General features: G+C 56.3%; 2 protein-coding genes across 5 annotated transcripts; one reads left to right on the plus strand and one right to left on the minus strand.

The window, feature by feature from the left end:
* Positions 1–7,719: 7,719 nt before the first annotated feature.
* Positions 7,720–14,129, minus strand: ADAD2 (adenosine deaminase domain containing 2). Its single transcript, XM_027514523.1, has 10 exons — positions 13,834–14,129; positions 13,596–13,739; positions 10,064–10,216; positions 9,682–9,729; positions 9,231–9,591; positions 8,983–9,150; positions 8,650–8,879; positions 8,317–8,560; positions 7,964–8,084; positions 7,720–7,881 (listed from the first exon to the last, which is right to left on the minus strand). The coding sequence occupies exons 1-10, from the start codon at positions 14,033–14,035 to the stop codon at positions 7,777–7,779; spliced, it is 1,776 nt and encodes a 591-aa protein (XP_027370324.1). The 5' UTR covers positions 14,036–14,129; the 3' UTR covers positions 7,720–7,776.
* Positions 14,130–15,702: 1,573 nt separating this feature from the next.
* Positions 15,703–25,546, plus strand: TAF1C (TATA-box binding protein associated factor, RNA polymerase I subunit C). Of its 4 annotated transcripts, XM_027513922.1 has the most exons (15): positions 15,704–15,885; positions 18,902–19,110; positions 20,478–20,559; positions 20,744–20,841; positions 20,919–21,008; positions 21,105–21,178; positions 21,807–22,045; positions 22,142–22,258; positions 22,341–22,458; positions 22,548–22,619; positions 22,747–22,882; positions 23,003–23,146; positions 23,506–23,680; positions 23,756–23,893; positions 23,968–25,546. In XM_027513922.1, exons 2-15 carry the CDS (start codon positions 18,973–18,975, stop codon positions 25,026–25,028), a joined length of 2,682 nt encoding a protein of 893 aa, XP_027369723.1. In that variant the 5' UTR covers positions 15,704–15,885; positions 18,902–18,972; the 3' UTR covers positions 25,029–25,546. The 4 variants fall into 4 exon arrangements, with proteins under 4 accessions (XP_027369720.1, XP_027369722.1, XP_027369723.1 ...); XM_027513919.1 differs by having other exon boundaries at positions 15,703–15,885; positions 23,003–23,680; positions 23,797–23,893; XM_027513920.1 differs by lacking the exon at positions 15,704–15,885 and adding an exon at positions 15,908–15,995 and having other exon boundaries at positions 23,003–23,680; positions 23,797–23,893.
* Positions 25,547–25,795: the final 249 nt, after the last annotated feature.

Raw genomic sequence — 25,795 nt, forward strand, 5'->3', positions numbered from 1 at the left:
GTGGGGCAAGCTCACCCCAGACCTGGAATGGCCTACGACCCATATCAGGCTCCAAATTGATACTCCCTCATTTTCTTCTTTTCTCTTACTAAATTTTTGGCCACTGTGCAGCATGTGGGATCTTAGTTCCCCGACCAGGGATCAAACCCTCACCCTTCTCATTAGAAGGAGGGAATCTCCCTGGACTGTTAGGGAAGTCCCAGGTCCTCCTCTCTCTTCTGATTGGAGACTTTTTTGTGCTGCAAACCTGCGGCAAAAACCCCTCACTTCCACTCAGCCCATTCTGTGACTGGCTCCCACCAAGGCCTCCCTCTTTTCCTGTTTCCCATACTTCGGCATCCAAATGAAAATGTGCCAAGATTAAAAGAAAAACAGTCGAGCCCATCACCAACATGAGCCTCTACCGTGTCTCAGTACATGCCCGGTGGAAATTCTTTACCAAATTAGAAGCGGAAAATTGGAATTGATTGCTCGCAAGTGGGGCTTAATTAAAAGCTCTATTTGTCTCTCCCTTCCATGTCCCCTGGGGACTGATCTTGGTTAGTCTAGCTTGGCAGAGCTGCCTTTCCTTAATGCTGATTGGGTAGAATGGGGGTGACCAGCAGGTTGCTAGGCAGTCTCTTCATCCCCATTGGCTGAAAAGAGTCTCGCGATTCCCAGAAGGGCTTGTTTTTCTTGGAGGCCAATGGGCATGACTGCAGCCAAAAGTTGAAATTTTCCAGCTGAAGGCAAAGAGCAAAGGGCCTTTTGCTTCAAGTCACTTCCATGTGGCTCCCAGAGGCAACTTTAAAATGTTGATTCAACACCTCTCTAGCCAGAGTTGAGCCCACATGACTTGAGGATGGATAGGTTAATTCTTCAACATCCAGCAGGTGGGGCTTGACTCACTGATTCTGTTTTCATGGCTTTTAGGACTGGAAGGCCCATCAGAAGACAGTCTAAGCAGGTGGTTACCATGGGGTATCTGTGAACCTCTTGAGATTATGTACATCTCAAAATGCACAGCTTTGAACAAGGGTCCAGTGACATTTATCAACCCTCGAGGGAATCCATGACCCCTGAAAAAGGACAAGAAGTAAATCGACTTCGACATTTTAAGATGGAGCGACCAAGGCTCAGAATGGGAAAGCCACCTACCCAAGGCCACAAAGCCGGTTCATTTAGTTAGATCCGAGTATCCTGACTCCCAGCAGAACACTCTGTTAATAGTATATCAGCTCTTAGGTTCATCTGACACAGTGCTTGAGACCGCAAAGAAACTATTCAAAACAAGATTGTAACACGTTGCCACGTACCCCGAGCAGGGTAAGGAGAGTCGTCTTGGGGCCTCTGAGCACCAGCTCTTACCCTTCGTATAACATGGACATGGAAATCAATTCCACTGGGCTTTCTTTCTCTCATTGATCCCATGGATAGGGTGGAGGAGACTGTTGTTTTCTCCCAGCGTGGACAGTCTGTGATTCTGGGAAGTTCATTGCAACTGTTTATATGATGGGGGGTGGAGGCAGGTAAGAAACCGAGAGAGAGCTGAGAAAGAAACGCTCACCATGGCCCCTGACTATCCGCAGAACTGCTTCCTTAGCAAAAACCACAGGTAGTTCAAGTTTGAATAGGAATTCACGGAGATCTCTGCCCACAAGCTGCCCACCACGTTCCTACCTGTCCACCTGGGCATCTCACACCCAGTGCCTGGCTGCACGGCTCAGCCTCCCCCCGCCCACTTCCCTCTAAGGGCTTAAACTCTCTCCCTATGCTTCTTGTTGAAATGCTCATGATGGGCTTCACTTGTTGAATGGTTACTGGGCACGGGGCAATTGATTTTTTAACATTTTATTTGGGAAACTCACCAAAAGAAGTTGCAAATACAAAAATAGTACACAGAAGACTCCAATACACCTTTTAAGAAACATTTAGCCCCATTTGTTATATCATTTGCTCTATTTTTTTTTATTATTATCTATACGTAGGATGCTTTTCTGGACCCTTTGAGGGCAGATGACTATATCGTGGCACTTTGCTCTCAGAACTTAAGAAGATGGTAACTGAAAAGCCTATCAGAACACCATGGGTCCAAGGGTTCCCAGCCAAGAGTTTCCACAAGGGGTTTGGAAATCTCTGGTGTTGACCCTCAACAAAGCATGTGTACGTCTTGTGCATTTCAGAGTGCAGTGTCCAATGATTTCATCAGGCTCTCAAAGGAATCTACAACTCCTCCCCTCAAATAAAAAGACAGAAGCTCTGAGGGAAACCAACTCCTTCATTTTAAGATGGAGAGCCCAAGGAGACCCAAAATACTTTGCTGTGTAGATCCTAAGAATAAGGACATTCTCTTATAAAGCCACGAGGCAGTTAACCAATGTCAGCACATTCAACCTGGATGCAGTATTTTAATCTAATCTAGCGTCCGGTCCAGCTTTGTCGACTGACCTAATAATATCCTTTATAGACTTTCCCCTCTGGGACAGGGTCCAGGGTAGGCTTGGATGTTGCATTTCCTTGTCCTATCTCTAGCTTCCTGTAGTCCAGATCTTTCCACAGCTTTCATTTGTCATAGATGGCATGGAAATTCAGGGTGAGTTTCATCGCCCTTTTCCAGCAGAATGTGCCTCATTTTGCACCCATCCCCTTGTGTCTCTTCATGTTTAGATTGAGGCTGTGCTTTTCTGGCCAGAAGTTGTGTTATTCTCTGGGAATCACATCCAGGGGTGACATATGAGCCCTTTATTATGGGAGGTGACCTGGGAAATGCTGGCAGGGGAGTGGAACAAGAGAGCTGGGGAGTGCTGACCAGCCCAAAGGCATTCAAATGAGGAAAAGAACCCCAGCTCCCAGGCAGCCCCCATAGAACATGCTAGAAGGACCACCCAGTGACTCGGTGAGGTGGAAAGAGGGTCTGCCTGGCAGGTGACCTCATCCCCAAGGCTCAGAGCAGGTCTGCTCTCTCCCCTGCTGCCAGGAGGAGGGGACCGTCCCTCGCCCTCTGACTCTGCCAGCCTGGGAGCCGCCTGGCGCACACATTCTCAGAGCTAAATGATCCTTACGGTCGCTGTGTCCAACCTGCCCCTTTCTCGGGTGTGGACACGGAGGCCCAGGGAAGGGATATGATAGGACAAGTCACACAGTCAGAGGTGACAAAGCCAGGACTGGCAGGCAGCGCTTGCAGCTCTGTGCTTCCTGACCCTCGCCCAGCACTGGGCTCATCCATCATTTGACATCTAACCAAGGGGCACCTCCCAGAACACAGTGTTGGTTAAAAATAAAACAAACAAAGGGACATGCTCTCCTCACTGGCTCTGAGGCTCCCAGGCCGTCCAGAGCAGCCCCACCTTCCTGGCTGCCAGCTCCAGGTCACACACGGAGAAGGCGCGTGACTTTCCTAAGTCACCTTTCCTGTATGCGGGACAAAAGGAAAAAGAATGAATTTGGGCACCCTGAGCTAAAATTAGCCAATCTTGCTGTTCCAAAGGCTTCCATTGTACTCAGTCAATGACTGGCTTGAAATAAGATCCCCTGGAGAACTCAGCAATTTCACCTGCGCCTTCCTAACTAAGCTTCTGGGGCTCCCCCACCCCTGCAACTCCTAGAGAAACATTAAACAATACTGAGACATGACAAGTGGCTTCTCTGGTGTGTTGGGGCAGGTCTAGCCTCAGAGACTGACCTCGGGCTGACCTCGGGCTGTAGGAGGAAATGGGAGGGTCCCCCAGGTGATGGGTGGCATGGGTCAAGCTCACCTATCTCTGTATCATGGCCATGTCAGAAGTCAGAAGGGCAATGGTTAGCTTCTAGGGCATTGTTTCTTAAATGCCTGCCTTGGGCCAGGCATTGTTCTGTCAGCAAGACAGATGCTCCCAGACATGTGGCTGGAGGGGATGATCAGGGGAGGGAGGCAGACCACAGATAAGTTCAGAAGGAAACTAACAGGACAGGGGACTTCCCTGGTGGTCCAATGGTTAAGAATCCGCCTTCCAATGCAGGGGACGTGGGTTTCATCCCTGTCTGGGAACTAAGATCCCACATGCCACAGGAAGTAAGCTTGTGTGCCCCCAAAAGAGAGGCCAGTGGGCAGCAACAAAGACCCACCACAGCCAAAAAAAAAAAATAAACAGGACGAGCAGAGCCTAGGAGGAAAGAGGGCAGAGTGGTGATGGGAGGAGCCATATGGGGCACCTGCTCTGAGGAGTTCTGTCTTGGTCCTCCCAGATGTTTGGGTTCCCCCAGAAGGAGACCCTGAGGCAAGGATTTACAGGCAGGCAGTTTATTTGGGAGATCATCTGAATAAACACGTACATCTTTAGGACACATCCACAAACATCAGTTAGAGATGTTTTATTTCCAAGGACAGGAAACTCAGACTTCATCAGTCAAACAGACAAAGAAAAGGAGACTTTGTTGGTTCTTATGACTGACAATCCACAAGGAGCTCAGGTGTGGTTTGATCCACATTCTCTAGGTCTTTTATTATTCAAATACTGATCGACTTATTTGGCTGCACTGGGTCTCAGTTGCAGTCTGCGGGATCTTCAGTCTTGGCTGTGGCACGCAGGGTCTTTTATTTGAAGGATGTGGAATCTAGTTCCCTGACCAGGGTTTGAACCTGGGCCCTCTGCATTGGGAGCTCAGAGTCTTAGCCCCTAGACCAGCAGGGAAGTCCCTCTCTAGGTCTTTTCGAATGCTTCTACAGGTCAGCAACAACAACAACAAAAAGAGCTCATAGTAAAATGGAAAATTTCAAAACCTCTTCCAGAGCCATATTTTGGAACAGGGTTTCTGTTCTTTCTGTCTAACCCAATGGTCCCCAACCTTTCTGGCTCCAGGGATCGATTTCATGGAAGACAGTTTTTCCTCAGATGGGGGACAGGGGATGGTTTGGGGATGATTCAAGCACATTACATGTATTGTGCACTTTATTTCTATTGTTATTACATCAGCTCCACCTCAGATCATCAGGCATGAGATCCTGGATGTCGGGGACCCCTGCTCTAACCCACTCCTGTGAAGAGAAGATTCTATCATTTATTCATTTTCCATTCAACGCTGGTTTGTTGGGCATCTTCTTTGTGGGAGACCCCATGGGGCAGGGAGCCAGGGAGATGGAAAGAGACAACAAGCTGAGAGCAGCCAGGGCTGATAACAGCCACCACCACTGCCGATGACCACCAAGATCCAGGCACAAGGCTTGGCTCTCTTCCCAGTTCATTCCACTGTGACCAACTCTCATTCGCCGGGTGGGGAAACTGAGGCTTGGAAAGGTGGAGTGGCCCCTCGATTCGCCTCTTGGTCCACACTCGTGCTCAGCGGTGAGACCACACAAGGGGAGGGGCAGCACGGGGCAGGGGTCCAGGACAGACCCTGGGGCTCGGAGCTGCGGGCGATGGGAGATGGGAGTGGTGGCAAAGGCGGCTTGTGTGTTGTGCCCAGCTGGGTTATGTCACCTCCCAGCTCAAAAATGCAGTTGTTGGCAAAACTCCACCCAGGGGGGATTGGGCCAGGAAGACATTAACAGGCTCTCCCTTTCAGAAGCAACCTTCATCATCACCCTACAATAATAAATCAGCTGAGTCAAAGGAACCACGCGAATAATGTGGTAACAGGGACTGTCTTGGGAGGGAAGGATTGGACAGGCAGATTTATGCCATGTGGGGACAAATATTACTTACTTGGCAGAACACGGCAGAGTTAATGTCATTTTGAATAACTTGTTTACCCACTGATTATGTGATTAATGAATATCAAAAGGCTCATTGCATAGAACTGCAGTTGGGAATGGCTGGGATCTGGTTGTAGTCACCATCACAGGACAAAAAGTAAATCAATTTAAATGATCTCCAGGGGAAAACAATGTGTAATAAATGTGCTAATTAATAGGCTTGGGTGTTTTAAAAATTCTCTTCATCCCTGAAAAAAAAAGAAGAAATCATTATTTCAAAGTTAGCCTGTTTTTTTTTTTTTTTTTCTGTTTAAATAACAATAAAGTGTGTTAGTCGCTCAGTCATGTCCAACACTTTGCAACCCCATGGACCATAGCCCACCAGGCTCTGCTGTCCATGGAATTTTCCAGGCACGAACACTGGAGTGGGTTGTCATTTCCTTTCCAGGGGATCTTCCCCACCCAGGGATTGAACCTGCGTTTCCTGAGTGGCAGGCAGATTTTTTTTTTTTTTACCATCTGAGCCACCAGGGAAGCCCTTAAATAACAATACTGGTATTAAAAAATAATCTCAGTTTTCTCAATTAAAGAGAAAAAAAAAATCAGCACTTGTCTGGCTTTTGAGATCCTCCATCCTGGTTCAAACTCCCCACTGTCCTTCCTTTGCTCGTGCGTGTTCCTGAACACCAGCCTGCCTTTGGCAGCTGCTCCCACCTCCCCCAGCCCCCATCCTCTCTTGCCCTCTCCCAGCCCCTTTCTCACCCCCTCCCAAGCCCTCCAGCCCACAGCTGTTCCTCTCCGGGGCCAAGGCTGCATCTCTCACCCCCATGGCCTATAGGAAAGAGCAGAGGAGAGCTGCTGAGAGCCAGGAGGGAGCTCTTGGAAACACACTGTCCAGCCACGTTATACAAGAGGTTGGGGGTCTGTCCAAGGTCACAGAATCGACTCCAGCAGCAGCCCAGGGGCTTCCAGGTGCTTGAAGTTGTCAGGGGCCTGGGTGGGAACCGCAGGTCCATCCCAACCCCGCGTGCTCTTCTGGAAGGTGCCCACCTTCACCTGGTGAATTTTCTCACCAGTAAAGTGGAGCAGCGAGAGCATCCACCTCATTGGTGGCAGGTTTAATGTGACAGCATCTGTAAAGCCTGGGGGCGGGGGGCGGGGGGAGGGGCAGGCAGGGCCTGCTCCAGCCTGTCAGCTCTTTCCTCCATCGCCCCCTCGCTGGCAGCAGCACTGCTTGAAAGGGAGAGGACGGGGCCAGCAGATGGACAGAGGGGAAGCCCAGCCTGAGGCCAGGTGGGCTGGAGAACAGGCATGTGGGCCGGCCTTCCGGGTGTTTCTCCGGATGAGTCCGCTGGAGTGAACCGGGGTTAAGTGGCCGCCAAGGTCACACACACACACGCACGCACACACTTCACCCGTGGGGGTCAGGAGGTGGCCTGGAGGGAACAGATGCTATCCCAGGGCTTCAGTGTCTGCTCCTGCCTGGCCCGGAATGTCGACCCAGCTTCCCAGCGCACTGGGGAGAATGGTCTGGAGTTCTGAATCCTGAAACTGCTGGGGGAGCAGGGAGGCCCCGGAGGTGCCCAGCCTGCAGATGTGTGCCCAGCACCAGGGTGGGGGGGTGGGCATGTGCATGGGCAGGCTTCACTGTCCTCCCTCCGCCCCCAAGGTCCTTGGGGAGCCTGGACATTCCTGCAGACTCCCCACAACCCCCACCCCTGAGAGGCGGGCTTGGCACCCCCCACCCAGTTAGCATGTGGGCTCCAGGTATCACAGCCTCACCTGGTGGGACAGCTGTGGTAACACAGAGGCAGAGTGGGACCCACTTGGGATGAGCCCCCTGCCACCTCCCAGGGCTGCCCACCTCTTGCAGGACCCAGAGGACCTGAAGGGTGTGGACTGGGGCTCCCCTCTTCCCTGCCAAAAAGCCAACAGCACACAGAACACCAGAATCAGCTTCTTTATTCAAGCCCCCAGTGTGCAGCAGACCCCACCCCGCCTCCATTCCTGGCTTCACCCTTGCACTGGCACCCGCTCCACCCACGCCCCCCCACCCCCACCCCCAAATCGGTACTCCTTCAGCGGCGTCCCGCTGGGCTCAGGACCTCAGCCCCTGGAGCTCTGCTTCAATTTTTGAATTTTCCCACCAGCGGTTTGGAGGGCCAGGCCCCCAGGCCCTGCTGGTCCAGGAGGACGGACAGCTGCTGGCGAGCCTCCTGGTAGGGCCCAGCCTACGGCGGGAGGGGTGCAGGTGAGAGGGGGTGCTTGCTGGGAGTGTGGGAAAGAGGGCTGCGGGGGTGGGAAGGTGCTGACCTTGGCTGCCTCGTAGGTCTGCAAGGCCAGCAGGTGGGACTTCCCAAGGGCATGGGCAGCCTGGCGGAAGGCCCGGAGAAAGGCAGCCTTGCAGAGGCGGGAGGGAGGCCCGGGGGCAGTACTGGGAAGGACAGAAAGGGGCCCAACATCAGGGGAGGGCAAAGGAGGCCCGAGCCAACAGGCCCGCGCCACCCTCTCACACCACCTCCACCCTGACCATCTGGGGTGGGGGGTCACATTGCTGGTAAGAGGCTAGTGGCCAGATGCATCTTCTTTCCCCACAGGCAAGGGGACGGGGACCACCCCCCAGGTTGTCAGACCCCCCCTCCAGCCAGCCCCTAGGCCCTTCTCACTCGGCCTTCACACGCCCGGTGGCCACATCCACCACCTCGATGTCAGGGTCCCCCAGGCTCCAGTTGAGGCTCAGGCCCTGGCAGGTGTTGGGAGTGAGGTTGGAGGGGGCCACCGAGGGCCCTGCAAAGAGGTGCAGCGTGGTCCGGGTGTAGGGGGCTGGCAGGCCCGGCCCCACGAGCCTGTCGAGGCTGGGCCGGGTGTGGATGGCCCGGCTCAGGGTCGGGGGGTCGTGGCAGGTGTCGGCTGTGGGGCGCAGGACAAGGTCTGAGTCTCTGTGCCCCCACCTCCCCGCCCCACGGCCCACCCCTGCCCTCCTGCCCTGCGGGGCTCACCCAGGACCAGGCTGGTGGTGTAGAGCGGGGGCAGGAAGTGGGCCAGTAGGGCCCCCCCCAGCCCCAGGACGGCCCAGCGTGCCAGCTTGTCGCTTGCTGAGAGGCAGCCCACGTGGGTGTCACGGAGCGCGGGGGCCACGTAGCACACGGGCTTCAGCTCCCCCTGAATGTGGGCCTGCAGGCGGAGGGGCGGGCCGTGCAGGAGGCTGCCCTCCAAGGACGGAGGGAGGCTGTGGAGGACCGGGGCAGGGGGTCAGGGCCCCTCTCCCAGGCCCATGTGGCGCTCCCGGGTGCGGCCCCCCCAGGCTCTTCTTCGCCTGGTACCCCACATACTAGATATCGTAGGCGGCTCCCTTGGGGGTGTTGCTAACGTAGAGGTGCAGGAAGATCCGGGGCTTGAGGGCGAAGGGGGGTCCAGGCCCCGGCTTGGGGGCCAGCACGGACTTCTCCTTGCCCGTGGGGCCCCCCTGCGTGGCCAGCAGGAGCTGCCGGAACAAGAACCTGGGGGCGGTGGAGGGGCAGCTGGGGTGGTCCTGTCTCCCCAGGGCGGGCTGGGCAGAGGGCCCCCCTCCACCCCTCACCTCAGCAGGGCCCGGCGGGCCACCACCAGCCCGTGACAGTCGTGGAGCTGCCGGCCCGAGAAGTCCAGCCACCCAGTGCAGCTGCCACCACCGGTGCCCAGCGCCACCAGCTGGTAGGTCTCCTTGGCGTGGCCCCTGGCACCCGGGACCTCTGCGGGGAAGGGGGCAGAGAAGACCGGCCTGAGGCAGGGGGCCCAAGGGCCTTCCCGGGGAGGCAGGGGCAGGGCTGCCCTACCTCGCTCCAGGATGACCGCGGCCACGGTTCCCTTGCAGGCCCGGTACGGTGAGCTGGCGTCCACCAGGCGGTCGAAGCCCGCGCTGACCACGGCCGCGCAGCGCTGCTCGTGGGTCACAATGTTCTCTGCAGGGGAGGGAGGGGGCAGAAGCGGCTTCACAAGCCATGCCCTCCCATGCTGGGGGGGGGGGTGGGCGTCACTGGGGTCTCACCTACCTATGCTCAGAGGAGCGAGAGGAGGCTGGTTGGGGGTCTTTGGGGGCTCTGGAAGAGAGACAAAGGGTGGGCTGTCGTGGGTGCTGGGGACTGCCCTCCCATCCTCCATCCTTCAGGAATCCAAGAGGTCCCACTAGTGAGCGGTGTGTGTCGGGGGTGGAGGTGGGGGGCTCGGGTTATCCTCCAGAAGCCAAAAGTCCCTCAGCTGCCCCCAGTAGTCCCTGGGCCCAGGGTGGTTGGGCTTCAAAGGACGTTAGGGCAGGGGTCTGCTCACGTCTCCACCCCCAGCTCCCTGCAGGCCGGGTCCTGGTGCCCGGATGGTCTCTGCAGCAACTCACCCCAGGCACACGTGTGTTCCCGCCCCCTCCGCGCCCTGGGTTACCTGCCCCTGCGGCTGGGCCCTCCAGCTGACGCCGGATGTAGTGGAGGGCAGAGAGAGCCGCCTGCTGCTTGGCCTCCAGCTTACTGTTGGCGGTGCCTGGGGGGCAGACCACCCCATCCAGCTCCACGGACACAGAGAAGGGCGAGCAGGGATCTGGGGAAGGAGAAGCTGAGAAGTGGTACCGTGCGCTTCATCCTTGTCCCGGGCGCTTCCTAGCAGGACCACGACACCTGCCAGCAAGGATGACCAGAATGACGGGCAGACAGCCTGCTGAGCTCTGTCCATGCCCGCTCACAGATCCACACCAGCCCCTCTGAAATAGGTCTCTGTGACCCCATTGTACAGAGGGGACAATGGGGGCAGGTGGACAGCGACCCCAGGTGCTGTCAGGACCTAGATCCAGGGCTGCACTGTCTCCAGGAGGAAGGTCCCGTCCCCTCTCAGACACACTGCTCTATTTCTTCTCTACATGAAGCTCGTCTTCCAAACATGACCACTCCAGGTGTTACTTAGGACACAATAGAGACAGATGAAAATCCTAGAACAGGGATCAGTTGGTCAAAGGGCATATATTTATTTCTATTCACAGTATTTGCTGTTACCTGCTGCTAAATTGTCTCCTAAAAGGGCTGTCTATTCCTTTTGAAGAGAACCCGAATTTCAGTACCCCTCCCTAGCATGGAGATTCACCTACTGTAAAAGAGCAACAAGAATGCCAGTTAGGGAGACTTCCCTGGCCATCCGGTGGTTAAGAATCTGCCTTCCAATGCAGGGGAGGTGGGTTCAATCCCTAGTCAGGGAAGTAAGATCCCACATGCCTTGGGGAAACTACTGAGCCACGGCTACCGAGCCCACCGGCCACAAAAGACCCCACATGTGTCAATGAAGACCCCGCGTACTACAACTAAGACTCAAGGCAGCCAAATAGATATTTACAAAAGAATGCCAGCTGGGAGATGCAGAAGGAAGGGTGGCATCAGGACTCTCTGGCAGCCAGTGCGGTAATAACCAGCTCTGGCCACAATCATCAAAGGATGCTACAACCATGGCGGGGATGCAGTTCTAGGGAATAGGATGCTCACACCACCTCAAGATGCCCTGCTTGGACGACTGATGACACACCCGGAGGGAAGTGAAGGCACCTTGATCAGGCCCCCAGAGCTGACACCCCAGGGGTAGAGTAAGATCTCAGGCCCCCTGGCAGGATGCATGCCACAGACACGAGGTTGCCACAGATGCCTCCGCTGGTTATGCATCACTTGAACCCAATCCTGAGGAAACAGACAAACCCAAACGGACAACTTTCTATAGAATAACCAGACCTTATCCTTCAAAATCATCACTGTCCTGAAGCCAAAGACAGCCTGAGCAACTGTTTCAGATAAAAAGAGGTTAAACAGGCTGATGTAATAAATCGTGCTGGATTGGAAAAAAAAATGCCCATCACTGTGACAAGTAGCAAAATTTGAACTTGGTAACTAAGTAATGGTATTATATCAATAGGCTTCCCCGATAGCTCAGCTGGTAAAGAATCTGCCTGCAATGCAGGAGACCCTGGTTCTATTCCTGGGCCAGAAAGATCCGCTGGAGAAGGGATAGGCTACCCACTCCAGCATTACTGGGCTTCCCTTGTGGCTCAGGTGGTGAAGAATCCACTTGCAATGCGGGAGACCTGGGTTCAATCCCTGGGTTGGGAAGATCCCCTGGAGAAAGGCTACCTACTCCAGTATTCTGGCCTGGAGAATTCCATGGACTGTATAGTGCATAGCGTCACTTGTTAAGTTTCCAGAATTTGATCCTTGTGCTGCAATTATATAATACTATACCCTTGATCTTAGAAAATACATGTTGAAATGTTTAAGGGGTAATTAAGCCTTCAGATTGTTCAAAACAAATTAATGTGGATATTTATATATAAATATATATATAGAGAGAGAAATACAAAATATGACAAATGTTAACTGGAGAATCTGGGTGAAGAGTTTATGGGAGCTCTTTTATACTATTCTTTGAAAATTTACCAAAATGAAGAATAGAAATGACAAAAAATGTCTACCCACGTCGACAGTGGAAAGAGGGACCTTAGGCGGAAGGGAGTGGCAATATTACTCAGTGGTTCGGCTCAGGCTCTGAAACCAGACTGCCCCCTGGCAGCTTCAGCCTCTCTGGCCTCAGTCTTTCCATCTGTAAAGCGGTGGTAATGGTATCTGCCTTTCTTGAGGAATACTTGTGAGGACTCAATGAGTTAATGTGTCTGCAGACCTTCAAATAACACTTGGTCTGTCCCCCAGAACTCATGAATGTTAGCTGTCATCACTGGTCTTGAATTGATTTCCTCCTTTTTTTTTTTAGTTGCAGCATGCGAAGTCTTAATTACAGCATGTGGGATCTAGTTTCCCAACCAGGGATCAAATCCGGGCCCCCGGCAAGGGAGCTCAGAGTCTCAGTCACTGGACCACAAGGGAAGTCCCTATTTTCTGTATTCTTGATGCTCTGGCAGTTGGGGGTTTAATTCTGGAGAAACCATCCCTCCCAGGACTAGCTAATTCCTCGACATAGCAAACCACTTCTCTGCAAGCTCACTCTTTCATATAAAACCCAACCAATCCAGAGCTCACGCCCCAACCACAGAACTCTCTGACAAGCCAACATTCCCCATGCCCTAAATCACCCCTGAGGTCAGGTACTAGGCAGCTAGGAACCACCCCATAACCCCTAAACTTATCCAGTGTCTTGCTTTCATCTATCCTAATCTCACTCTGCATAGGTACCCTGCTCCAACCATTCTTTCCCAAGAAAACCCAGTTAATGCCCTGGGCTGTGCCTGCCCCCCTCCTTTTCCTCCTGGCCACCCCATCCTTTCCTGCACAGCCCTGCATGGCCATCTGTGCCTCCTGTTTCTAGGAATCCATACTTGCCCCTTCGTGACAAGCACTCTCACGTCTGCTGTCTTAACATACCTGATTAAAACAAATCCCAGGTAGATTTTTTTTTTAAATACATTATCTCGTTTTGAGTTGTTCAGTTTGAGGTTCTCCTAGGAAGTTTTACAAATGCTCCCAAAAGTTCTTAGAAGCAGGGAATGTGCTGGCTGAAAGTTGGGAATCTGAATCTAGGAGGGACCTGGTGATTGATCTTGGTGGTTTCAGGAGGAGGCCTGTAACCATTACACCTGTATACAGTGTTGCCATCATTAAACTGTATCTGATAACCTCTTTGAGTTGGGGTGGGCTGGCCCTCACTTAGGCACCTCCTCTCCAACGCTGGCATGGCAACTGTAATTGTATATAATGGACTTCAAAAAAGCCTGCTGAAAGGCTGGGTAGCTTGAGGCAGGTCCTTTAACCAACCTGAGCTTCAGATTTGGCCCCCTTCACCTGCTAGTTAGAAATCTGGGGTACCTGGTGCCCCTGGCACCATGCTGCTCACAACAGGCCTACCTCGGGCCCCAGGCTCAGGCCCAACTCAGTCTTCCTGGCTTCATTTGAGAACAGCCCAGGGCATGCTGCCATCCCAGCCCCCTGGGCCTCACCTGCTGTTTGGCTTTCTCGAAATATCAGGGAGACACCCAGATTGGCCGCGTACTGAGTAAGTGAGGCCACGGCCTGGCCCAGTGGCGGGTCTTTGAGCTGCAGGCCCCGATGTCTGGTCATCTTCGGGAAGTCCCCGGCGGGCCCTGCGGGTGGTACAGCGACCTTCAGGGACCTCCCCATCCTTCTTGTGCCCAGCCGCCCCCAGCTCCCCGATCCCTGCCCCCACCCAGGCCTCACCATCCCCAGCCGCCGCCGAGGCCTGGAGCTGCCCGCCCGGTTCATCATTCTCTGCGTTGGGGGCGGGCGCAGGCTCTTGGCCCAGACTGGCCGAGGGCTTCCAGGGGCTGGACCCTGGGCTTATCTGCAGTGATGCTGCCAGACGGGGCTTCCTGCGGACACTGTCATCAGTGCCCAGAGCTGCGCTGGCCTGTGAAGCCATGGCTGGACTCGAGGGCTGGAGAGGACAGTGGGCACGTTCTGGCGCCACCCGCGCCCTTTTACACGCCAGAGCGAGCGCCCACGTGGGGAGAACGTGGTACAACTGTCGGCGCATGGTGAGCTCCGCCTCCCACCTCACTCGTAGCCAATGAGAGCCCATAAAACTGTAGCAGGACAGTATGCCCAGCCAATGGGAAGGCCAGTCTCCCAGGCAGCCAGAGCCTGGATGTGGACTAAGTGGCCACCTGGCCAACCACCTTACTACAAGGGCGGGGCTCCGGGTGTAAGCTGAGGGTGGAAGACAGGGCCCTCCTATCATGTTCTTCTCTGCGCTTGCTTGCGTGGTATTCGGGAAACAAAGACCAGGGGAGGAGTCTGAGGACCCAAGTTCAGCACCTCACCCCTGCTGCCGTCCAAGGATGCCCTGCACTCCCCATTTTGCCAGCCTGCCCTCCCCAGCTGCTTAAGCAGCTGAGTCTAGAGGAGGATGGGAGGTGCTCATTCTGTAAGTGATGGTGTTTTCATTTGTAGCAGCCTCACAGACTCTTTCAGATCAGTCGCTCAGTCGTGTCCGACTCTTTGCGACCCCATAAATCGCAGCACGCCAGGCCTCCCTGTCCATTACCAACTCCCGGAGTTCACTGAGACTCAGTCCATCGAGTCAGCGATGCCATCCAGCCATCTCATCCTCTGTCGTCCCCTTCTCCTCCTGCCCCCAATCTCTCCCAGCATCAGAGTCTTTTCCAATGAGTCAACTCTTCGCATGAGGTAGCCAAAGTACTAGGGCCTACATTTAAAATCTGTTCACCTTAAGCCTTCCTGAAGCCAACTGTAAGTGTTCCACGTGGGCTCTAGCTAAAATTAGTCATTTGATATCCTGCCCTCCCCACCCCACCCCTGCGTTTTTTTTTTTCCTCAGAAGTGAATCTGGATTGGTTTGTAAAAACATGTCAAGATAGCAATTCTTAAAAATGAGGGTCTAGCGATGAAGGAGAAATAACAAAAATAAAGTTAAGGATGAAGACAATTTACATATGGCTCGCTACCATGCAACACAGTTGCTTGAAGGAGATGGAAATTTTAACAGTCTTGAGGAGCCAGTGACTGGGAAAATGTGACCAGTTACTGAGTTTATGGTCTGTAAGTTTTGTTACTGTTGCTACTGCTGCTGCTGCTTGCTACCTTCGGATCTGAACACGAGCCAGGACGGGGGCAATGTGGACACTAAAGCAATAGAGAAACAGTTGGTAGCACCTGTTAACATTTGACTTGGAAGAGCAGATGTGGAGCAATCAATCTCCCAAACGGTTCAAGGATTGACCTCAAGAAAGACAATTCTGAGGACTTCCCTGGTGGCTCACGGTAAAGAATCTGCCTGCAATGCAGGAGTTGCAAAAGACGCAGGTACGATCCCTGGGTCAGGAAGATCCCCTGGAGGAGACCATGGCAACCCACTCCAGTAGTCTCGCCTGGAGAATCCCATGGACAGAGGAGCCTGGCGGGCTTCAGTCCATGGGGTCGTAAAGAGTCGGACACGGCTGAGTGACTTCACTTTTAATTTCCTTTTACTTAATTTCCAGTGCCCGCGGCTCCGTCTGCACTCGCATTCTCCCTCCGCCCAGGAGGTGTCGCTCTGGAGCGCCCCTGAGGCCGGGCTGGGAGGCGGGACTTCCTGTCTTCCAGGAAGCATTTCCAGCCCAGCCCGGGGAGGCGGTTCATCGCTTCTGTGCGGCTGTCGAGTTGAGGGCTCGAGAGCTAGGGTTCCGCCTTGGGGCTCCCTCGTGGCACGAGGGTCAGGCGAGCGTCACGCTGAGGTCGGTTTCCCCGAGGAGCACGGCGCGACGGGATCACGTAAGTGCGCGCGCCGCCCCGACGGGACGGAGGGGCGGGTCCTCCTGCTCCCGTACACAGGCTCCAAACTGTGTGGCTTTGGGACGAGTCGCCCAACCTTTGCAGAGTAGGTGAGCAGCCGCTGGCTCATGGAGCGGGGAGCATCAAGCCGTTGTAAAGCATCGTAGCAACAACTGTCTGGCACACAGCGCTTGGTGCGAGATGCCTGCTGTTCTTGGGTTGAAATTCTGGGGCCTCGACGTGGAGTGGAAAGAGGCGGATGGGGAGGACGTGGGCGAGTAGAGGTCTGAAGGGAAGGGCCTCCCCGAGCCCCTCTCCCATCCCCCGGCAGGCGCACCTATTGCCGTACCCGGCGTTCGTGCAGACACGAGGAAACCGGAGGTCTAAATTAGAGTCCGGGAGAGACGAGGGCGGGAAGTCGAGGCTGTCTTGTCTCCGGGCTTCTCTGAGGTCGTGGGCTCCACCAGCTCTCTCAGCCTCCCTACGTTTGTTTGAGACTGTCTAGTTCCTTATTCTTGGATTTGTGCCTTCAGCTTTTACGTACTGATTTGAGTTCAGTTCAGTCGCTCCGTCGTGTCCGACTCTTTGCGACCCCATGGACTGCATGCAGCGCGCCAGGCTTTCCTATGCATCACGTAGTAAATAAGGCAGGCACTGGGGATAAAGTCCCTTCCCCATGGGGACTCTCAGAGCAGTTTGGAATCACATAGCTTTACCTTTAAATATCTTATCACACATCGCAATGCGTGCTCCAGAGGAGGGATGCAGGGTGATGTGGGACAGAGCTGGGGGAACCAGGAGAGGCTTCCTGACTCAAAATCTGAAGGATGGGGGCTGAGTTTATAGGTGGGTAGGAAGAGCAATGGTGTTCATTTTTAGTGGAGAGATAGTGTGAAAAGGTCCTGTGGTGAAAAGACGCATTCCCACCACTGTCCTCTCCTGTGATGGAGGAGAAAGACAGCAACAATCAGATGCCAGGGGGTCAGAAATGAATCAGATCCAGTTCCTGTCCCAGAGAGCAGTCCCGAAGAAGAGAGAAGGCATATAAACCACAATTAGAATGAGGCTGACCCGTGCCCTGAGAAACACATTCTTTTGACAGGTGTTTTTTTTTTTTTTAATTATTTATTTATTTACATGACTGCACTGGGGCTTAGTTGTGGCACTCAGAATCTTTAGTTGTGGCATTCGAACTCTTAGTTGCAGCATGTGGGATCTAGTTCCTTGACCAGGAGTCGAACCTGGGCCCTCTGCATTGGGAGTGAGGTGTCTTAGACACTGGACCACAGGGCAAGTCCCTCGTTTGAAAAGTGAAAGTGCTGGTTACTTAGTTGTGTCCAACTCTTTGTGACCCCATGGACTATAACCCGCCAGGCTCCTCTGTCCATGGAATTCTCCAGGCAAGAATACTCCAGAGGGTTGCCATTCCCTTCTCCAGGGGGTCTTCCTATGCAAGAATCAAACCTCAGTCTTCTGCATTGCAGGGAGATTCTTTACCATCTACCAACATTTACTGTGTGGTGAGCACTTTGGGAGGCGCTCAGAGTACCTGGATGTATAGAAGTTACAAAATAAATGGATACGTGCAGTGGTAGCTCTAAGGGGAAAGGTTTTGCATCTTCAGGCTCTGAGGCTGGTGCTTGCTTCTGGATGCAGGGAGGGTAGTGGTTCAGACCTGGGGTTTTGGAGCGGCCAGAGGATCGCACTATTAGCCTTGGGCAAGTTGCTCTTTCCCAGCCTGTTTCCTGACCTCCATACTAGGGGCAGGAGAATAAAACTTGTAGTACCATGTCGGCAGATGCTGGCACTCGGTAAGTGAGAACTGCTCTTATTTTTGCAGCTAATACAGGATATTATTTTATCCTTTATTAAACAAAAAGCTGCTTATTTTGTTGTTGTTGTTCACACTCTTTGTGACCCTACAGACTGCAGCACACCAGACTTCCCTGTCCGTCACTATTTTTTGGAGTTTGCTCAAGTTCATGTCCCTTGAGTCAGTGATGCTATCTAACCATCTCATCCTCTGCCACCCTCTTCTCCTCCTGCCTTCAATCTTTCCCAGCTTTAGTCTTTTCCAATGAGGCGGCTCTTTGCATCAGGTGGCCAAAGTATTGCAATTTCAGCTTCAGTCCTTCCAGTGAATATTCAGGGTTGATTTCCTTTAGGATTGACTGGTTTGATCTACCTGCAGTCCAAGGGACTCTGAAGAATCTTCTCCCACACCACAGTTTGAAAGCATCAGTTCTTCAGCACTCAGGCTTCTTTTTGGTCCAACTCTCACATCCATACATGACTACTGAAAAAAACCAAACTTTGACTATATGGACCTTTGTTGGCAAAGTGATGTCTCTGCTTTTTAATACAGTCTAGGTTTGTCATAGCGTCCCTTTCCAAGGAGCAGGGATCTTTGAATTTCATGGCTGCAGTCACCAAAGCCCTTTGACATAAACATTATTATTCAATACACAGTTGGTTCCTTTTTGTTGGAAGGTACTGTACTTGACAGTGGGAAGGCAGACAACTCTGGCTTTGGGGAACTTGAGTTTGTCTTGAGAGTGTAGCCTAGAGTGTGGGGCTTGTCTTCTAGGTAGGACCTGTGTAATTATAATGTAATACGTGAGAGCGTGATGGAAGCTGACCCCCACCAGCCACCTTCTAACTTCGGCCCCCATCACTCACCCCCTAGTTCTTCCCATGGCTGCCCAGTTGCTTCTCACATACTTCCTGCTCCAGGACTCTTGCTCTTGCTGTTCATTCTGCCCAGCACCCTCTTTCCAGTAGATGGCATGTTTGTCTCTCTCATTAGGCTCTGTGTGTGCCAAACACCACCTTCATGAAGCTATGGATGCTAAAAAGCACACCCTCAGGCCCTGCCACCCCGTCCCTCCTGGAGGGTTGCTTGGTTTTGGTATAGCACCTACTATTCTTGGGCATTCGGCAACATATTCATTTGTTCTTCGTTATCTGCTTCCCCAAAGAGATTATCCTCCTCTTAAGACACTCTTCACTCTCCCAGGAGCCCCGGAAGCCGCTGTCCAATTCAGATCTCTGAGGAAGGCCAGGGTGACGGTGGCTCCTGTTTTCAAGATGGACTTCCCCAGCTCCCTCCCACCCTCATTGTTCATGACTGGCCCCCTTGGTCAGAGCGATGTCCCCGACCTGTCGTTCATGTGCAGCTGGAGAGACGCGCTGACCCTCCCGGCGTCCTCACCCCAAGGCTCTCAGGTGAGGATGGCAGGGAGAGCCTTGGTGGCTCGGGGTGGGGGGGGCATCGTTTGGCACCCCCATCCTAGAGGTCACACCAGTTGGCAGGAGTGCAGGGTGGGGGGCTTTGGTACAAATCTACTAAGACCCAGGCTCAACCAGAATCCCGTCCTTTGGGGACCTAGGGCGCCCTACCATGCACAGACGGTTCAGCCTCCTTCCTGGCTCCCTCTCCCCCCGCCTTCTCCTTCCTCTGTTTGTTCAATGAACACTCACTGAATAGCCCTACTGTGTGCCAGGTGCCTTATCAGGCCCTGGGGATCCAGAGTGAGTAAGTCAGATGCGCTCCCTGCCCCTGGGGAACAGTTAGGTGGAGTAGGGACTGACAAGTGAATAGGCCAGAAGATAAAATCATTTCAAAGTGTGGACATCTCTGAGCGAAACCAAAAGGATGCTGGAGCCGTACAGTGCACGGTGAGGGGGTGGGGAGACCTCCTGGGACAAGAAGGACACCTGCTCTTTCCCTGGACACCTAAGCCATCGGCTGCCACTTGGAGACAGGCTGGCTGAGGGTTACGCCAGGCAGAGGCACGTGGGTGAGAAATTTAAGACAGACACTGGGGGGGCGGGGTGGGGGTGGTTGGCGGAGCTCCCTTGACAAGGATGGGCTTCCATCAGGAGCCTCACCTGCTGCTGTCCGTCCCGAGTGTGGAGCTGAGTTGTCTGAGGCCAGCCCTGCAGGGGCGGAGAAGGCAATGGCACCCCATTCCAGTACTCTTGCCTGGAAAATCCCATGGATGGAGGAGCCTGGTGGGCTGCAATCCATGGGGTCCCTAAGAGTCGGATACGACTGAGCGACTTCACTTTCACTTTTCACTTTCATGCATTGGAGAAGGAAATGGCAACCCACTCCAGTGTTCTTGCCTGGAGAATCCCAGGGACGGGAGAGCCTGGTGGGCTGCAGTCTATGGGGTCACACAGAGTCGGACACGACTGAAGTGACTTAGCAGCAGCAGCAGCCCTGCAGGGGAGCGTTAGAGCCTGTGGGCGCCTGCACGGTCTCCCGAGTGTAAGTGACATGAGGGTGAGATCCGGACCGGCTAGTGAAGGCCGGGCAGTCCTCCGAGAGCAGTGCAGCCTGGAGCTGGGAAGCACAGACTGGAGTCAGGCTGCCTGGGTTCAGATCCCAGCCCTTCTCTTTTCTGGCTGCTGCCCAGGACCAGGGACGGCCTCCCCTCTCCTCCCATTTTCTTCATCATTAGTGACAGTGACCAGCTTGGCAGGCCTGGTGAGGACTGAAGGAGTTAAGAAGAGACAAAAGCTGATGACAGGGCCTGGCCTGGGCGCTCGCTCACTGTTGCATCATGGCTGTGGTTGTGTTTCCTCAGGACAGCGCGCCGCACGTGGCCAAGGCTCTGCTCTGGGAGCCGGACATGCCTGGGCCCCTGCCCTTGCTGCCTCCTGGTCCCGGTAAGGAGCTTGGGCTGGGGGCCCCGAGCTGCTCCCACTCACTGCTTCTTCCGCAGCTCCTGCCCTGAGGCCTTCCCCCCACACCCCCTGCCGATTCCTTCCACCCAGCAGGGTCCTTGGCACCTCTGGGCACTGGGATACCTGGTTCCATTTCAGTCCCTTCCCAGCCTCCCTCTTCCCTCAGATCCCTGGGACCCCGGCCTGACTGCCAAAGATCTGCTTTTCCGGGGAGGCTACCAGTTCCGGAGACATCCCCGAGCCGTGCTGGATGTTACTGAGCAGGTGCGCGGGCCTGCCCGGTGGACAGTGCCGTGGGCCCGGGGCTATGCCTCCTGACCCGGCCTCCTCTCCTCCTGCAGATCAGCCGGTTCTTGTGGAACCACGGAGACATAGCCTTTGCACCCCTGGGGAGGCTACTGCTGGAGAATTTCAAACTGGAAGGAGCACATGTGAGTAACCCTGGCTGGCCAGGAGGGGGGAGGCGCCCCACTTCCCATCGGGGTGGGCCCTAGGGCATGTGAGCTTGACGAGGCCTTTCCACACAGAGCCGCTCTAAGACGAAGACAGTGGTCAGTGTGAAGAGGCTACACCAGGACCTCGGTGGACACCAGCCCTGGGGGCAAGTGGCTAGTGAGAGAGGATGGGTTGGGTAGGCCTAGCTGGTGGTGGGGCTCTGGAAGGATCCAGGCCAGGATGCTGGTTCCCATCAACATTTGCTTCCACCCTCCCCAGTGCGAGCACGAGCCACACTCTTCCTCATACAAATCGCGGCTGTGCTAGCAGTGCAGGGGCAGAAGGACTGCAAGCTCATGGAGCGCAGACATGGCTGTGTCCAGGCGTCAGGCGTCACAGGGCTTTGCCTTGACCCTTCACCTTCTCACCCACTAGCCTCTGCTTGGCTGAGTTCCTAGGCAGACTGTCTCCAGGTGGCAGCAATGTGGTTTGATTCCAGGGAGAGGCCACTGATTCCAGGGAGAGGGCTGGTGGCCTTCCTGAGGCACCAGCAGAAGTCCCAGGAAGGGTGTGCTTGGCTCAGTTTGGCTTGGCTTGGGTGTCATGCCAGGCATGAGCTGATCACTGTGGCTGGGGTGACTCCCAAGTGCCCAGGCCTGGGTCATATGACTGTAGCACAGGAATAGGGTGGGGTGCTCTCGCAGAGGAAGGAGTTCCAGGTTGATTTAAGCACGCGTCCGCTGCACTGGGCCCCCCCGGGCCGGCCTGACCGTCCCGCCGTCCTTTCACCCCAGCTGTCCCTGGGCTTACCTCAGCCAGCGCCAGCGCCGGTTCTCCATCCTTGGGGCCCCGATCCTGAGCACGTCGGTGGCGAGCCTCCTGGGAGAGCTGCTGCACGAGGAGCTGGCCCTGCGCTGGGAGCAGCTGCTCCTGGATGATGCCTGCACTGGGGGCGCGCTGGCCTGGGTGCCTGGCAGGACCCCCGGGGCCGGGCAGCTGGTCTACCCCATGGGCGGTGCCATGGACACACTGTGTATCCTACCTTGCTGAGCACAGGCCAGGAACGGGCAGGGAGTTGTGGGCCTCGAGCGGCCGTAGCTTGTGAACGTGTCCTTAGCAAGATGCCCAGGTTTCCAGAAGGTCAGTCTGACCCCAGAGAGCGAGCCCCAGGTTCTCAGCGACCCTGGCCGTATCCAGCTCCGGGGACCCGTCCGGCAGGTGGTGACCCGCAGCGTGCAGGGAGAAGGTAAGCCTGTGGACGCCTCCCTTGGCTGCTCACTGACCTGCTGCTGACCCTGACCCTCACCCTGACCCTCTCCCTCCTCCAGCTTTGCTGGCTGTCCGCTCTGACCACCACTGTGGCCTGTGGAAGGTCAGCACGCAGGGGCAGCCAGCCCCTCTCCAGGTGCTGCAGGTGGACAAGGGGGCCACAGGGATCAGCCTCAGGTGAGGGGCTTACGGGGAGGAGGCAGTGTGCACGGAGGTAGGCTTGGGAGAAGGAGTGGCCTGGCGTTCCTCACGCATGTGCCCTGCAGCCCTCACCTGCCCGGAGAGCTGGTCATCTGCAGCCGCTCCGGAGTCGTCTGTCTGTGGAGCGCTGAAGACGGGTAAGGCCCCTGCCACAGAAACCCCCACTCCAACACGGGCCCCCCAGAACCCGGCCGGGACCCGGCCAGGGTGCCCAGTCCTCCCCCTCAGCCTGTCCCCCCACCACGGCTGGCCTATCTCCCCAAGGCTGCGGCAAATCTACAAGGACCCCGAGACCCTGGTGTTCCGGGACCCTTCTTCCTGGCGCTGGGCAGACTTCACCGCCCACCCTCGAGTGCTGACGGTGGGTGACCGCACCGGAGTGAAGATGGTGGACACTCAGGTGAGGGCACGGGGCGTGGGGACCTCTGCTAGTGGGCGTGACAAGCTGCAGGGCCAGCAAGGCCCCGGCCAGTTGGACCCACGGCGGACTGTGGGAGAGCTGACCCAGCGTGTCCCCCAGGGCCCGCCGGGCTGCGGTCTGCTGCTTTTTCGTGGAGGGGCAGAGGCGTCGTGCCAGAAAGGAGAGCGGGTCCTGCTCACCCAGCACCTGGGGGATCTCGGCCCAGAGTCTCTGCACCCCATGCTCCACCTCATCTGTACCCAGGTGGGCTCACCTCTTCTCTCCACCCTGCCCTGTCTCAGGTCACTGGAGACACAGGTCACAGGGCCCTGGATGCAGCCAGGGATGGGGAGGGGCAGAGGGGGAAGAGGTCTGGCCCCACCCCTCCCCTCCCTCAGCACCCTGGCGCTCCTGGGTGTCTGGGCTTGTGTGCCAGCCTCGGGCAAGGTGGGGAAGGCTATGAAAGCCCCTCTCCCAGCGGGGCCGTCAAGACAAGGGACGCCTGCTGGGGAGACACCTCCTGCGCAAAGCCGGGCTACTCTGAAAACCACGTGGAGCTCTGGAAGGGGCCAGCCCAGAGAGACCTGTCCCGTCTCGTCAGTCTCATCCTCGTTTTCTGCCAGTTCTCCCTCTACCTGGTGGATGAGCGCCTCCCCTTGGTGCCCCTGCTCAAGTGGAACCATGGCCTCCGCTCTGCACCCCTGCTGGCCCGGCTGCTGCCACCACCGCGCCCAGGCCTCCCCCAGCCGCTGCTCCTGGCCAGCCAGGGTGGGGAGCTGCAGCTGTTGCACCTCGCAGGTGAGGGGCCAGGCCGGGCAGGGGGGCGGGCAGGGCGGACCTGGACGGGGCCTCAGCTACCTGTCCCTCCTCCAGGAGTGGGGGCCTCCACACCCCGCCTGGTGGGGCTCCCCCAGTCTCTCCCCACCAGGAGCGACTCCCTCTCGGCCTTCCCCCTGCTGGAGCCCAAGAGTCACCGGCGGCTGCAGGAGCGTCTGAAAGCACCCACCGTAGGTGTGTTGGGGGCTGGGGCGGGTGGGGAGCCACGCCCCCGCCAGGCCGCCTGGTCACTGTCCTTCCGTCCCCAGGTCTGGCTGCTGCCATCCCGCCCCCCGCCTCCACACCAGTGCTGTCGCTCTTCCAGCTTTCCGCGGCCGGAGATGTTTTCCACCAGCGCCTCCACCTCCGGGCAGACCCCGGGCCCAATGCTCGTGCCCCCGCAGCTTCCTGGACACCCCAGGCCACTGCCTGCTGCAGCCGGTGGCTGGAGGCCCTGCTGGAGGTGCCCCTGACTCCCCCGGTGTGGGCAGCACCCACCTTCTCCCACCGCCGGCTGCTGGGTGGCTTCGAGCCTCAGAAGGTGGAGGGGCTGGTGCCCGAGGGTTTCCGCAGGGCCATGGCCCAGGGGCGGCTCCTACAGCGGAGGGACCTGGGCTTGCTCCCCACGGAGGAGCGGCCCCCCGCCCCCGAACCTGGCCCCGAGGATGAGCTCAGTGAGCGTCTGGAGGCAGCCTGGGAGTTCGGGGCAGCGGCCTGGTGGGAGAGGCAGCGGGGCAGCCGCGCGGGGCCCGGGAAGCAGCCCAAGCGGCACAAGCGCCGGACTCAGCTGTCCAGCACCTTCTCCTCCCTCAGCGGCCGTGTGGACCTCTCAGACGCCGCCAGCCCCGCGCCCAGCCCAGACCATACACTGCCCGAGGCCAGGCCCCAGCCCCCGAGGACCCCGCCCTCCCAGGAGCTCACCCAGGAGCCCTGGGCCCAGGGCGTCCCCTCAGAGCGGCAGCAGACCCTCCGGGACTACATGGCTGAGCTGCCGCTCCGCACGGACACCCCAGGAGGGGCCTCTGCGCTCTCCTCCCAGACCCCCAGCGTCCGGGCCACGCCCTCCAGGCAGCACGCCCCCCAAGACTGCACGGTCCAGCAGCTGCCCCGAGGGGACACCCCAGAGGGCACCACCCTGCTCTCCTCCCAGACCCCAAGTGTCCGGGCCACGCCCTCCAGGCCTCACACTCCCCGGGATGGCATAGTCCAGCAGCTGCCCCGAGGGGACACCCCGGAGGGTGCCACCCCGCCCTCCTCCCAGACCCCCAGCTTTCTGGCCACACGCTCTGGCTCTCAGCGGCTCCGGAAAAAGCCCCGCATGGGCTTCTGAGGCCTGGGGAGGTTGCCAGCTCCAGGAGCCTGCCATCCTTGATAAGCTGCGTCTTTCGTGGTTGAAACGGGAATCAGAGAACAGTCCCCAGGGGGCAGACCTGCTTCTGGAATGCCTTCGTGAGCGGGAGACGCTTGGAAGCAGTCTGGAGCAACGTCAGGGGAAGGAGAACAGCAAAATAGTCATTTCTCCCGTAGGTCACAGTCTCGGGGCACGTGGTGGAGCTCTGGCAGCCCTGTCCTGAAGGTCGGTGTCGCTGGGATCCCTTCCAGCTAACAGTGTCATGCTGAAGGCAGGGGCTGCAGGCGCGCTTGGGCCCCCAGTGACCTCGGGACCAGAGCCCCAGCTGCTTGGCGCTGTGGGTGACGGTGAAATGAGCTCCCCAGCTAGCCCGCGCTCACTGGGTGTCAGCGGTGCTTTGTGGTCAGTGTCTGTGCGATGCGGTTCCTAGCACAGTCTAACGTGGAGAGGGAGGCACTTTGGACCCATGTTAGGGGTTGAATAAACCCATGACTGAGCCTGGTGTTGAATGATGGACTTTCTTAGGCTGGCCGTGTCCCCTTCCATGGCTTTCCACGCTCAGTGTTAGGTTCTCACCCTCCGTGGCTCTGTGGCCCCAGACAAGAGCCTGCTTCTGCTATGGAGAAATCACCCCACCCCACCCCTGGGAACGCACAGGCCCCTGAGCGGGACCTGGGTTTCTTACAATAATGGAGTGGTTCTTGTCTCAGTACCTGATGGAGTGAATGACCTGTGACTCACCTAGA

This window comes from Bos indicus x Bos taurus, chromosome 18 (genome assembly GCF_003369695.1).
Source record: "Bos indicus x Bos taurus breed Angus x Brahman F1 hybrid chromosome 18, Bos_hybrid_MaternalHap_v2.0, whole genome shotgun sequence".
Classification (NCBI taxonomy): Eukaryota; Metazoa; Chordata; class Mammalia; order Artiodactyla; family Bovidae; genus Bos; species Bos indicus x Bos taurus.